The sequence below is a fragment of the Rhyacophila brunnea genome, unplaced genomic scaffold, assembly GCF_057557595.1.
Source record: "Rhyacophila brunnea isolate RB1 unplaced genomic scaffold, BYU_Rbru_1.0 scaffold_24, whole genome shotgun sequence".
Lineage (NCBI taxonomy): Eukaryota > Metazoa > Arthropoda > Insecta > Trichoptera > Rhyacophilidae > Rhyacophila > Rhyacophila brunnea.
In genome coordinates, this window is record NW_028232904.1 from 28,474,721 (window position 1) to 28,486,674 (window position 11,954).

General features: G+C 37.0%; 1 protein-coding gene across 1 annotated transcript in view; it reads left to right on the forward strand.

Annotated features, from left to right (window-relative positions):
* Positions 1–6,520, forward strand: part of dally (division abnormally delayed protein) — a 468,368-nt gene extending 461,848 nt beyond the window's left edge. The window contains exons 6-7 of the mRNA XM_085950910.1: positions 3,534–3,750; positions 4,270–6,520. Of these exons, the coding sequence (XP_085807036.1) occupies positions 3,534–3,750; positions 4,270–4,442 (390 nt within the window). The 3' untranslated portion in view covers positions 4,443–6,520. The remainder of the gene's footprint in view (positions 1–3,533; positions 3,751–4,269) is intronic.
* Positions 6,521–11,954: the final 5,434 nt, after the last annotated feature.

Here is an 11,954-nt window from a genome sequence, read left to right on the forward strand (position 1 = left end):
ACTTCTGAAAAGATATCTTTTTTTTCAGGAGACCATGAAAACTTTCAGTGGTGTATAACTTTTGAAATGGTTTAGCTTTAGTTACATGTTTTATGGTTGCAAAAATCTTACACAGATGTAGATATTCGGTAATACTAGTTGATAGCTATACTTTGCATCTAAAACAAGCCAGAACTGGCATTTGGCAGTCAAATAGGCGGAGCTGCAATAAATATTAAGTTTTATTTTTATATCTATTAATTAACATAAAGAATTATAACAAAAATCATAGATAATCAGTATACAGTGGCATCATAGGTGATTCGCGAGTGAATTGGAATTGTTAGCTACGCTAGCAAACAATAATGTTACAGTTGCAAGCCGCTTTTATCATGCCTATGGTGCCCATGGCCCCCACATCCTGAAGCGGGCCCCCAGGCTAGGATCTTTGGCGGGCCTCCCTACCTATCGCTGAAGATTAAGGCTGTGTTTTTTTGTATAATTTAACACATCCATTTGATTTATGGAGTTGTCGAGTATCGATACACAAATGAAAATTAAATCATACAACCACATAATTTAAAATAATAATAACACTGAAGAACAATAGCGCCTTTTTTTTTACTATTAGAGAGAATTTGTGATGTGTGTTTATATCACTTATCTGGTCGACTCGCCACGCCGGGCCCCCAGGCTAGAGCTCTGCCAGCCCCTCCTTTGTGGGGGCCATGATGGTGCCACTGTATATTGATTTACCTATACCTGTCTAGTGTGTCCTAGTCTTTCAAATTCCAGCAATGGCTCTGCCTTGTCAGATGCGATGTTATGTATCTGTAACTCCCCTGTCTATGAATTCTCTCCAATGACAATAAATTGTCTTTTGTTAAATTCATTGATACCCTAAGTTACTAATTATATACCATTGTTAAGAATATTCGATCGGTGATTTTGACTATTGCAATGTACCTACTCAATATATCAACCCCAATATATCCACCCTATCTAGCTGTATTACTAAACACATATAAACCCTTGTACATGTACTAAGCGTCGCTAATATTACAGTCATCATCATCAGGGGCGCGACAACCCGGTGTGGGTCCTGGCCTCCTCCAACAGCTCCCTCCACCTGTCCCTATCCAGTGTGGCCGCTTTCCAATTTGGTACCCCCAGAATACGGCAGTCACTGGCAGCTCCATCTAACCAGCGAATCTTTGGCCTCCCTCTTCTTCTACGTCCTATTGGATTGCTGGACATCACTCTCTTTGCCGGTTCATTGTCATTCATACGGTGCACATGACCTAGCCATCGCTGTCTCCCAATCTTAGTTGATTGAACTGCGCTACAATCTTCGTACAGCCCGTAGAGCTCAGCATTATATCTTCTCCTTCAATTGGTGCCATCCCTGATCGGTCCATATATACGGCGGAGAATTTTTCTTTCAAAGATGATAGATAGAAGAATATTACAGTACTCTCTCAGTAATCCGCCACCCCAAAAACCAGACAAGTGTCAAATTAGTGAAAGCGGCGGATTATAGAGCATACATACAAAATATGGTAAAAATTAAAACCCGTATTTCGTAAAAATAGTTTTATTTATAATCAAATCTACTAAATTATGCATAATTTATAAACTAAGTATATTAAATAAATATCAAACAGTAAATCACTTGACACAACCAGTTGTTGAGTGAGGCAGATATTCTTGAATGGCTTAGGATTAATGGCTTTCCCTATGACCAAAAGCTTCATTTTGTGTGTCCCGGTTGCATTGGAGCACGGCATAATCGTGATGCGGTCCTTGGGCACTTTCCTCCCTGGTACATTACTTTCTTCTCGATGAATGTACGTTTTACGAAGGAGAAGTTTCCAAAATAAACCTATCTCATCTGCGTTGTATACTTGTACGCGGCGGACTACTGAATTTGATAATCGAATACCGGCGAATTATAGATCTTGATTTTGTGCTTTCAACTAGTAAAAATAACGGCGGATTATAGTATGTAAGTAGTTGTCGAATAATCGAGCGACGGATTACTGAGAGTGTACTGTACTTACCTAGGTACTGCTCGGTTTTTTTTTTTTTTTTTTAGAATTATTAATAACCATGTCCTTGCTTTTTCGTACAAGGTGGTTGTTGTTAGTAATTTTGAACAATCACAAACACCCAGGCTTTGAGAAAAACACATAAATGTTTTTGTCACGACCGGGAATCGAACCCAGGAACTCTCGGGTGGAAGGCGAGCGCCTTACCAACTTCACCACGAGAGCCGCCTGTGGGTACTGCTCGGTTATCAGGAATACAGCGGAAAACACATTTTGAAAATAGCCGATATACTGGATTATTTGTTAGTTTGGGTTCGTTTAGGTTAGGTTAGGTTAAACCAATGACATTAATATGGACGAAGCATCTAGAAAATAAAATGACACTCACTTTGTGTCGGGTCTGCCGGATGGCGAAATTCATATTTAAATATCGGTATCCTACGCTCAAATGAACATTCTGCTGGCAAGCGGTCCGGCGACACCACTGGGTCTGCCCATACAAAATTTCTGACTGTCAGGTTTCGACTCCACCGTTATTATTGTGTTACAAAATGCCAATGTGCCTAGTTAAAAATTGTAAAAAAAATCTACTAAACACTCCAAGAACGATGGATATCACTTTTCGTGTGTTAGTATTATTTATTATTTATAAAATGCCATTTTAAGATATTGATGAATGTTTATTCAATGCAATTGAATGACAGAAACCATTGGACAGTCGCCTGTGATGCGCTGGGCTCACTTGCGTCTAATCTCCGAGAAGTCGTAAGTAACCGAGAATCTGTTTCTACCGCAATGAGTCATGACACTAATACGCCATTACAATAAATGTTATATTACTATAAATTCTCGAAGCTTGTATCGCATAATGGAAATTGGTACGTCATATGGTCACGTGACATCTACCTATACATCTGTGAATGACTTTCATGCACAATTTCTCGTGCGCGCCGGTATGAAGTGAGTTGTCCATTTAATATGTCATTGGGTTAAACTAACAAATAATCCAGTTTATCGGCTATTTTCAAAATGTGTTTTCCGCTGTATTCGTGATAACCGAGCAGTACCCTTACCTATTTACTATTTCATATTTATACTATTGTAAATGATTCTGATATCATTCAACTCGGACCATTCAGCTTGTTCAAACTTAACTCAGCTCTGCTCACCAAGTTGTTTCATTGCGATCAAATGCTTCTGAGTCCTTTACCTTTTATTTATACACCATGTAATTGTAAATTGAAAATTGATGAATAAACATCTCTGAAGATTAACATCCATCGATTCTTATTACTGACCACCTTCCACTGGACCACGTGAAGGATCGAGACCCGTTGGTAAGGATTTCCGTTGCCGAAAACATAACAGAGATGTGATATACTGAGATCCAGATACTCAGACTACTTAGATTTTAACTCTCAATCTATCGATGCCTAATCGATTTCATATCATCCGTAAACTCTGTACCATTGTTTGAATTAATATGTTTATAATCTTGTTTTCCAGGCGGTAATGGGACAGCTGCCCAGTGCCCCGTACCCCTTGGCGGAGAGCTACATGCAGGGAGATGAGGCGGGAGTGGGCGGCCTGGGAGGAATCGGAGGAGGGGTAGATGGCGTGGAGGGGTCTGGCTCTGGCAGACAGGACGATCGGTTCACCGATGACGACAGCGACGGCCAACCTGGCTTTAGCGAAGGATCCGGCTCAGGATACGGAGGCATTGGTAATATTATTGTACTCTTATTTTTTAAACCAACAGATCTAGTCAAATATTCTAATGACAATTCAATAGCTTTAACACGACGATCGCTAAGAAATTTACCAGATTATACACGAAATAAATACAAAAAATAGAATTGAGATTGCAAGGAGTGCCTTTCTCAAAATGAGACACCTCCTTAGCAATCGAGAACCTTAAGCCAGCTCTCACATCAAAACTCGTCTTTCCTAAAACGTGTCGAATACGTCGATGTGACTTCATCGTTATTCGCAAAACACACATTGCCAAATGGAGCTCCGCAGATTGGTCGAATGCGACGTTCGTTTGAAAAAAACATCAACATTTCTACCGATTTCAATATCACATCGTGATAGATACCACTTGCATTAACCACATCCAAACCGGCATTGTCTGAATTGACCACATCTAAATGGACGCATCATAAACGCTCGGCATGTCAATTAACGAAATCTTTTTTCGATGAAGCCTACCGTTTTAACCATTTTTTGTAATTGTTTTCAGAAGATTCCGAAACGGACGTCGAAATAAAGAAGACTTCTACACCAGACCGTAACTCACCATCGTCAGGCGTTGTCGGTTCATCGTCGCTGCGCATCAACACGTCTCCGATACTGCTAATCCTGTCACTCTTCCTCTATCATCACTTCACGAGAAGACAAGCTATCTTCTTATAAACAGTATAGAAGTGATTGAAATCCACGTGGGGGTATTATGTATTATTTATTATATATATAGCACCAGATCAGTATCCATATGTTTAAGTTTTAGTGCCAACTTTAATGATGATATCTTGATAGAAGTCATTAGAATATATACAGTTTTTTTTCAATTAAAGTATTTTTAATAGTCAAACGTCACAGCATTAAAATTCTGAAAAATATACGAGATCTGTTCAAAAAGTATCTGACTGTTGGCTGCGAAAAATACAGTTACGTTAGGATCTGAAACCGTAATTCAATACAAAATAGTCCGCTTTGGGTTGCACACACTTGTACTTTGTTGAAAGCATTTTTGAGACAGTACAGCTGGACCATAGTGTTCCGCATGTCTTCTTGTGACTCAAAATTAAATCAATATCAGTGACAGTTTCATCTCCTAAAATTACAAGGAGCCATCTTGGGAGAATAGGGAGCGTAATGAATGACAGAAGTGTTGTTTGGCTAAGAAAGTCTTAATCAGATGCATTGAATGAATTGGTACGTAGTCATCATGCAACTGCCAAGTTTCCAAAGCCACAGATTCGGCCTCTTGTGAAAAACATCATCAAAGAAAACAGTTGACATCACTCACTGTCATTGCTTTTTTTGCCCTCGGGAATATTGAATGTGATGCCCGTGACATTGTCGCTGAAAGCCTGCTGAATGTTCTGAATGGTTTCACCAAGCTTGATGGAAAATTTGGTGCCATACCGCCGATCGAGTTGTTTTATCATTTCGCATGAAGTGAAAATCCTTCTTCTTATTCTTCTTCCGCCATATCTGCCCCTTAGTTGGAGCATATGAACACCACGAGGCGCCTCCAAGAATTCCTGTCACTCGCCAGTCTTCTTGCATCGTTCCATGTCAAACCAGCATTCCGTAGCTCCGCCGTATACACTATAGATAGTATTTAGCGACCTTCCAGGACGCCGGAATCCGGTTGGCTTGAAGAACAGGCAAGCTAAATTGAAATTCTCTACTGGCATCCGCAGCACGTGGTCGAGCCATTTCCAACGTCGCCTCTTCACTCTCAGTGTGATGAGAGGCTTCTTGGCGCGCTCTCGTACGAGTCGTTGCTCCTAAAGTCATACCTTCGAAGCTCAGTATACGGTTGCTCTGACCCTTCGTAAGGTGCCATGATTCGCTACCGTAAAGCAGCACCGTCAGAATGCAAGCGTCGAATAGGCGTGATTTGGTTTTGAGTACAATCGTGATTCTCAGACACTCCGCATTGCGTTGAATGTTGCTCCAGCCATTCCCATTCGGATAGCGAGCTCCCATGATGTGTAACCCCAGGTATTTGAAGCTGTCAACGCCATGATGCTGATGACGTCGTGAAAATCAAACGGCTGCTAAAAACACTCCCTCACTCACAGACTGACTGCCAGCAATTGACGATCTCTGTGGGTGAGAAATAATTTACTCACGCACATAACGGTATCTTCCACCTCCCAAACAAAAAAGAGTGCTTCATTTGTCTCCGTAAGACAAATGAACGTCAGATACTTATTGAACACCCTTCGGTTTATAATACTTTGTTTGTAAGAAAATTGTATATGACTATCGGACTTAAATTTACAATATAAAATGACAGATCTGGTATTGTATGTATATATAAACAGACGTTTACTCGAGTTCGGCAACCTGTTTTACGATATAATGTGTGCTTTATCTGAATATCTACAACGTTACGAGTATTAAGTTACGTAATAATATCGTAAAGATTTATTGAAAGTACGCGTGGAATAAAGATGAGTTTGAAATGATATGATATTAGGCTTCTGTTGCTGGCGGCATATTAAATAAAGAAAAATGTAAATTTTAATGCAAAGACTTGATCAGTTTATATTATAACTACATAATAACGTTATGTATATGTTTGGAATGACTGGGAGATGTTTAATTAAAAATTTATCGAGATAGTGAGAAAATAATATTAATTGATAATATTATTGTATTTATATCGGGCTATGTTATAATATGTAAAATTGGCCCATTTTTCCCCTGCGAATGTGTGTGACGCATTCCTTTTGTTACGTTTACCGACTGCTGGTAAAAAAATATATAAAAAAACCTACAAAAAATTATCATAAGACTATTTTTTTAAATTGTCATCGTAACGTGTAAAGTTTATTAGCCAAGGTGAAATAGATGTGGGGAAAATGTCAACTGTAAACATTTTTAAATGTGTTTAATTTTATTTACTAACAACTCTTAGCCGGCTCTCACATCTGAACTTGCCTCGTGTGCCGCACAGCCATAAATCAAACCTTCCAAGAATGTCGATCCGTTGTTGCGTATGAAGACCGCGCAGATCTACCTAGCAACAGTCGCACGTAACCTTCGAAACCTATAAATATTTCGATACGATGATCGGCGAGCGGATGACCAATTTGTAGGTGATCGTATGCGTCCTGGCGTTTTCGACTCGTGGCCCGAGAAGCATGCAATCCAATGACAGTCCAAATGACCAATTCGTAGATGTTTGGCATATGTGACTTCAACTCTTCGACTCGAAGCCCGAGAAGCATGCAAATTGTCGATTGCGACAGCAGATGTTTTTTTCAAACTAATCAGTCGTATTTGACCAATCTGCGGAACTCCATTTGGCAATGTGTGTTTTGTGAATAACGATGATGTCACATCGACGTATTCGACACGTTGCAGGCGAGACGAGTTTTGATGTGAGATCCGGCTTACTTTTAAGGTGTTCAAAGTAATTTTTAATTTTCATTCATCTGTATGAGTTCGTAAATGAAAATCAAATTTTAAGTTACAATTTTTGTAAATAGTAATTTTTAACAGAACGTCTGCAATAATTGTGTATAAATCGTTCGTAGCTTTATACCCCGTTTACACGTGCATGGATTTACTGCTGGCAGTACCTACGTATTATTGTGGCATGTATAAACACGTATTATCGTGATCAAAAAAGTTCAGAAGCTTCTGAATTTCCACGCGACAGGTGGACTGTGCGATTTCTACGCCTGTGTAGTAGAACGAACCTGCCGGAAACTCATTCAAATAGCACCATACAATGACAACATCACGTCTCACTTCCAATTGAAAAATGAGATTGGTGAGACAGTCAGCACTTTTACGTGTAAACAGTTATTATCGCGATAGTAAATCCATGCACGTGTACAGGCCCTATTAGTCGTATAACCATTTTGTTTTGCCTGTAATCCAGTATAATCATTTAAATAATAAGCATTTTATTGGTTCAACATAAACGTTTTGAAAAGTGAAGTCATACAGTTTTAATATTTTGTGTAACATATCACTGAGTTAGTGTAGTTGGCTGAGTTAAGAAAATATGTTTTATTAATTTTTCTCGTAAAGCTTCTAAGTATTTCTAAATACAGTTGAATTTATGAAGTAATTCGCAATAAAACCTTGACATTGCGCGAGTGGAGAACTACAAGGTTCTAAGTGTTGGTCCTTGGAGAAACATAAGTAACAATGAGGCAGCTTAGAATAGTGCTTTATTGTTGGGTTTGTTTTCTCAAGGACGAACACTTAGAACCTTGTAGTATTAGACTCGCGATTGGTGTATTATTTGAAGACAATATGTTCTTCATCATGTTTTTAGCATATCAATTTAGCAATAAAGTGATTGACAATATTATACTACTACTTAATCAATTTTTACAATTATTTTTTTGTTTTTAAGTTTTGTAAACTGCAATTTTGTATGTAGCGCAGGCATGTTTGAAAGAATCGTGGCGATTTGGAGGACGAATACAATAGAATCATCGCCACCCACGTTCCACTCTAATCAACCTCCCATATGAATTCATCTAGTATATTTTATCCATGTAAGAGATCCATAAAAACGATGTTATTCAATACACAGATGTACACAGAGTCTGCGCAACATTGTATATTAGACAAAATTTAACAACACATTGCAACATACTTCTGTCAAGACTCAAAGATCTCTAGTAACACTTACACAATGTGTATATATAATTAAAATGAATGTACATGGAACTATTTCGTCATCTGATGACATTGGACTTATGGTTACGTTTCAGCAGTGGCAAAGGGCGGAGGAAGGCTGTGGAGATCCGACATAAATTTTAGTGATTGAATGAAGAATACAAATTGCAAATGCTGTTGGATAGTTTTTAAAATTGAAGTAAACCATGCCTAAAGCAAACCGTAATAGATACAATGATAAAAATATTCTTTTATCTATAAAATAACTGAAGAATATTTATTATGGTTTGGTTAGGCAACACCAAATGCCATTTGTATTCTTAGTTCGATGAAAACAAATAAATGTATCTGACAAAGATTAGTATGTATGCACTATTTATGTCAGATCTCCACAGCTCACATCCACCCTTCACCACTGCGTTTAAGACATTTGACAGATATGTTACAAACGTTTGTTAGAAGAATTTAATATACATAAGTATATACTACTTAAATCTTGAACATTTTATAAGAATTTTGTGTTGATTTTGTGTATGCGAACTGCTTTTAAGATACGACAAGTCTTAAATTAGACTTCCTTGTTTTTTTCGTTGCCGTGGTTACCGATTAGCAACTTTACAAACAATATGTGTATTCGTATTGGGTCTCTGGGTGACATGTAAATTGTACGTAAAACATTTCACTGTGATACAGTTCGCCGTGAGCTTTCTATCGGAAAGAGGTGACCGTATACTACACGGTCTCTCAATTATATTAGATTCAATATGAATATTAATTCAATTTTCATAGCTGATTTTGGCGAAATTCATGAATTCAAGATTGAAAACCTAACCTAACCTAACAAATAATCCAGTATATCGGCTATTTTCAAAAATTATTTGCTGCTAGCTTCCTGTAAAGTGTAAACCGATAAGAACCGTGAGTTATTTAAACATGAATTTTATGTCAGTAATATACTACCCAAAGAGGTTGGATAATCTTTAATACACGGCCATATATTTCCGATACAATATTTCACGGTGAAGTGTGATGCTGCGAACTGCATACGTACAAGTTTCCGGACACGGGGTCTCTGTGTTATTAACCTCAAAATGAGAGTGCCATTTATCCATTGAATTATTACAATAACGAATAATCGTTGACACCTTTTGAATGAAAGCTCTATTGTAAGTTAATAATCATATTTAATTGTTACGCAGAACTACCGCATGCGTCAAATTCGCCGTAAACTTTCAATGAGATTGTAAGATTAAGTTTAAAATAATAATGTATGGTTGATGCATGACTTTTTTTTAATAATTTTAGACTTTAATTTAATAATAGTTACATCTGTATAAAGTTATTAATATTCCTACTTTAGTTACATTTTCCCCATATATGTATTAATTACATCAGCGTTTAATCTATATTGGAAGTAATAATGAGTATTATGTATTGGAAATTAGCAAATGTAAATAATATTGAAATTATTTTAATATTGTATTTGGGGGGGGATTTAGTTATATTATTATGTCCCCTATTCAGCATATTGTCAAATTATATAGGTATATAATGCATTAGTGTAATTGGCCGTCCATAGAAATTGACTATTTTGTGTAACGACACAGATTTTCGGGTCGTGTTATGTTACGCATCCTGTAGGTAACGTTAACGTAACATCAGTTTTATTTTTAAATTACGCTTCCTCTTTTTTTCCGTCTTTTCTGGCACTACAGTTTGGGCGCCGTGCCTCAAGCAGATTCATTCACACTGCCTGATCCTCCGCTGTCTTTCTTCAGTTGACCACTCCTTGAGGCCAATCCCCGAATGAAGCACTGCAAAACACGTCACCGAACCGCTTCAACCAAAGCACGTAAAATTTTTAGTTTTACAGGAGGTATTGTGTGTATAGAGCTTCGAATGGAATGGATAGACGAAACATAAGTGCGAGTGAAAAAGCATTCAGCATGCTTATACTTCATGTCCATGCGTTAGAGTAAGATAGAAAGTAAACATGTCATGACGGAACTCACGTCAGTTTCATGGAAATTAAATAACATTTTTATCCATTTTGGTAATGACTTCATATTTAATCACTACTTACCATTAACGTTGCATAATTAAACCATTCATTGTTGAAGTACGTAGCCAATTAATCTTAAAACAAGCTAGTTACGTCTCCAATATAACAATATTACAACACGGAATGTCCGTTATATTTTGCAAACAAACATGTGTGTTTCTGTATTACAAAATCACAATAAATATTTAAATGAGAATTTAAACACAAAATAATACTTTCAGCGGTAATAGTTATGTAAAAGATAGAAAAAAATAGATCAACAGCCTCTTCAATACTATCTACGAATTTCTGACATTTAATAATATGTCAAACGGAGAGGTGCTAGCGTCTCTACCGCCAAAGCATGTATACTTCAATTGCATACTGCAGTCGACACTACCGGTTGACTTTTTATATGCTTCGTTGAAGTAGGCTTGCGCTTACGTTGCGCAACCGGTCATAGTGCTTCATTCGTGAATTGGTATCCTAGTGCTTACAAGATTCTCTATAGGCCATCGATCCATCGATGCCGTGACCTTCCCACACTCCGCTTTCCTTCTGAATCACTAAATGTGAGGCATTTCATTGGTGTTTATTCATATGGTCAACATAAGCACATCAAAGAGCTTATAGCAACGTCTCCATATTCAATCTTCGCAGATTGAATTAAATGGAAAATACTGTATTCTTGTAACTTCTGGGAATTACTGACAGCTAATGTCCACGTCCCTGAACTCATAGCACAATACAACAGTGTTTTATATAGGCATACTTATATGTTTCTTGATAATTTGATGGATTTACGCTGCCTAGCCCTTTTTCTACTCATAATATGTAAGTAGTAACTATAGTGCGACTTTTATATCAAGTTTTATATGTCACAACACTACATGCGTGATATTATTATGCACATACTCTTTGCGTGTTAATTTGTCATATCAGATACTCTGGCACTATTGAGATGAATTGAAAGCTTTCTTTTCTGTTTGTCCTCCTCGTAATACTTCTACGTTCAAAATAATTTTCTTCGTCGACTTCTGCAAAGGTTTAGGCATTTTAATGTTAATAAAACGCACTGTATGCATTTAGTCAGTTTTTAACTTGTTTTTTTATGATACAAACTCGTGAAGCGTAATTTTTGATTTGATATCAAATGATTACAGCCTGTTTTTGTATAGATATATGCTAAATGGTGGGCATATAATATATGCGCTCTCCCCTGGGGATATGTTTAATGTTTGATGTCATATTATAAAATGTTTGTACATATATACTTGCCATATAAAATTGATCTTCATCAGTAGTAGTATTTAAAGGAAATTAATATTTTTTAATAAATTGAAAAAAATCTATACATATATATTATATAATATATATATTATTGTACACAAAGATTCTGTGCTTGGCAGGCAATCACGATATATTATAATATTAAAAATTTATATCATAATATACTATTATTAATCACTAAAAAAAATGTAATTAATTATATTAAAATGGTCACT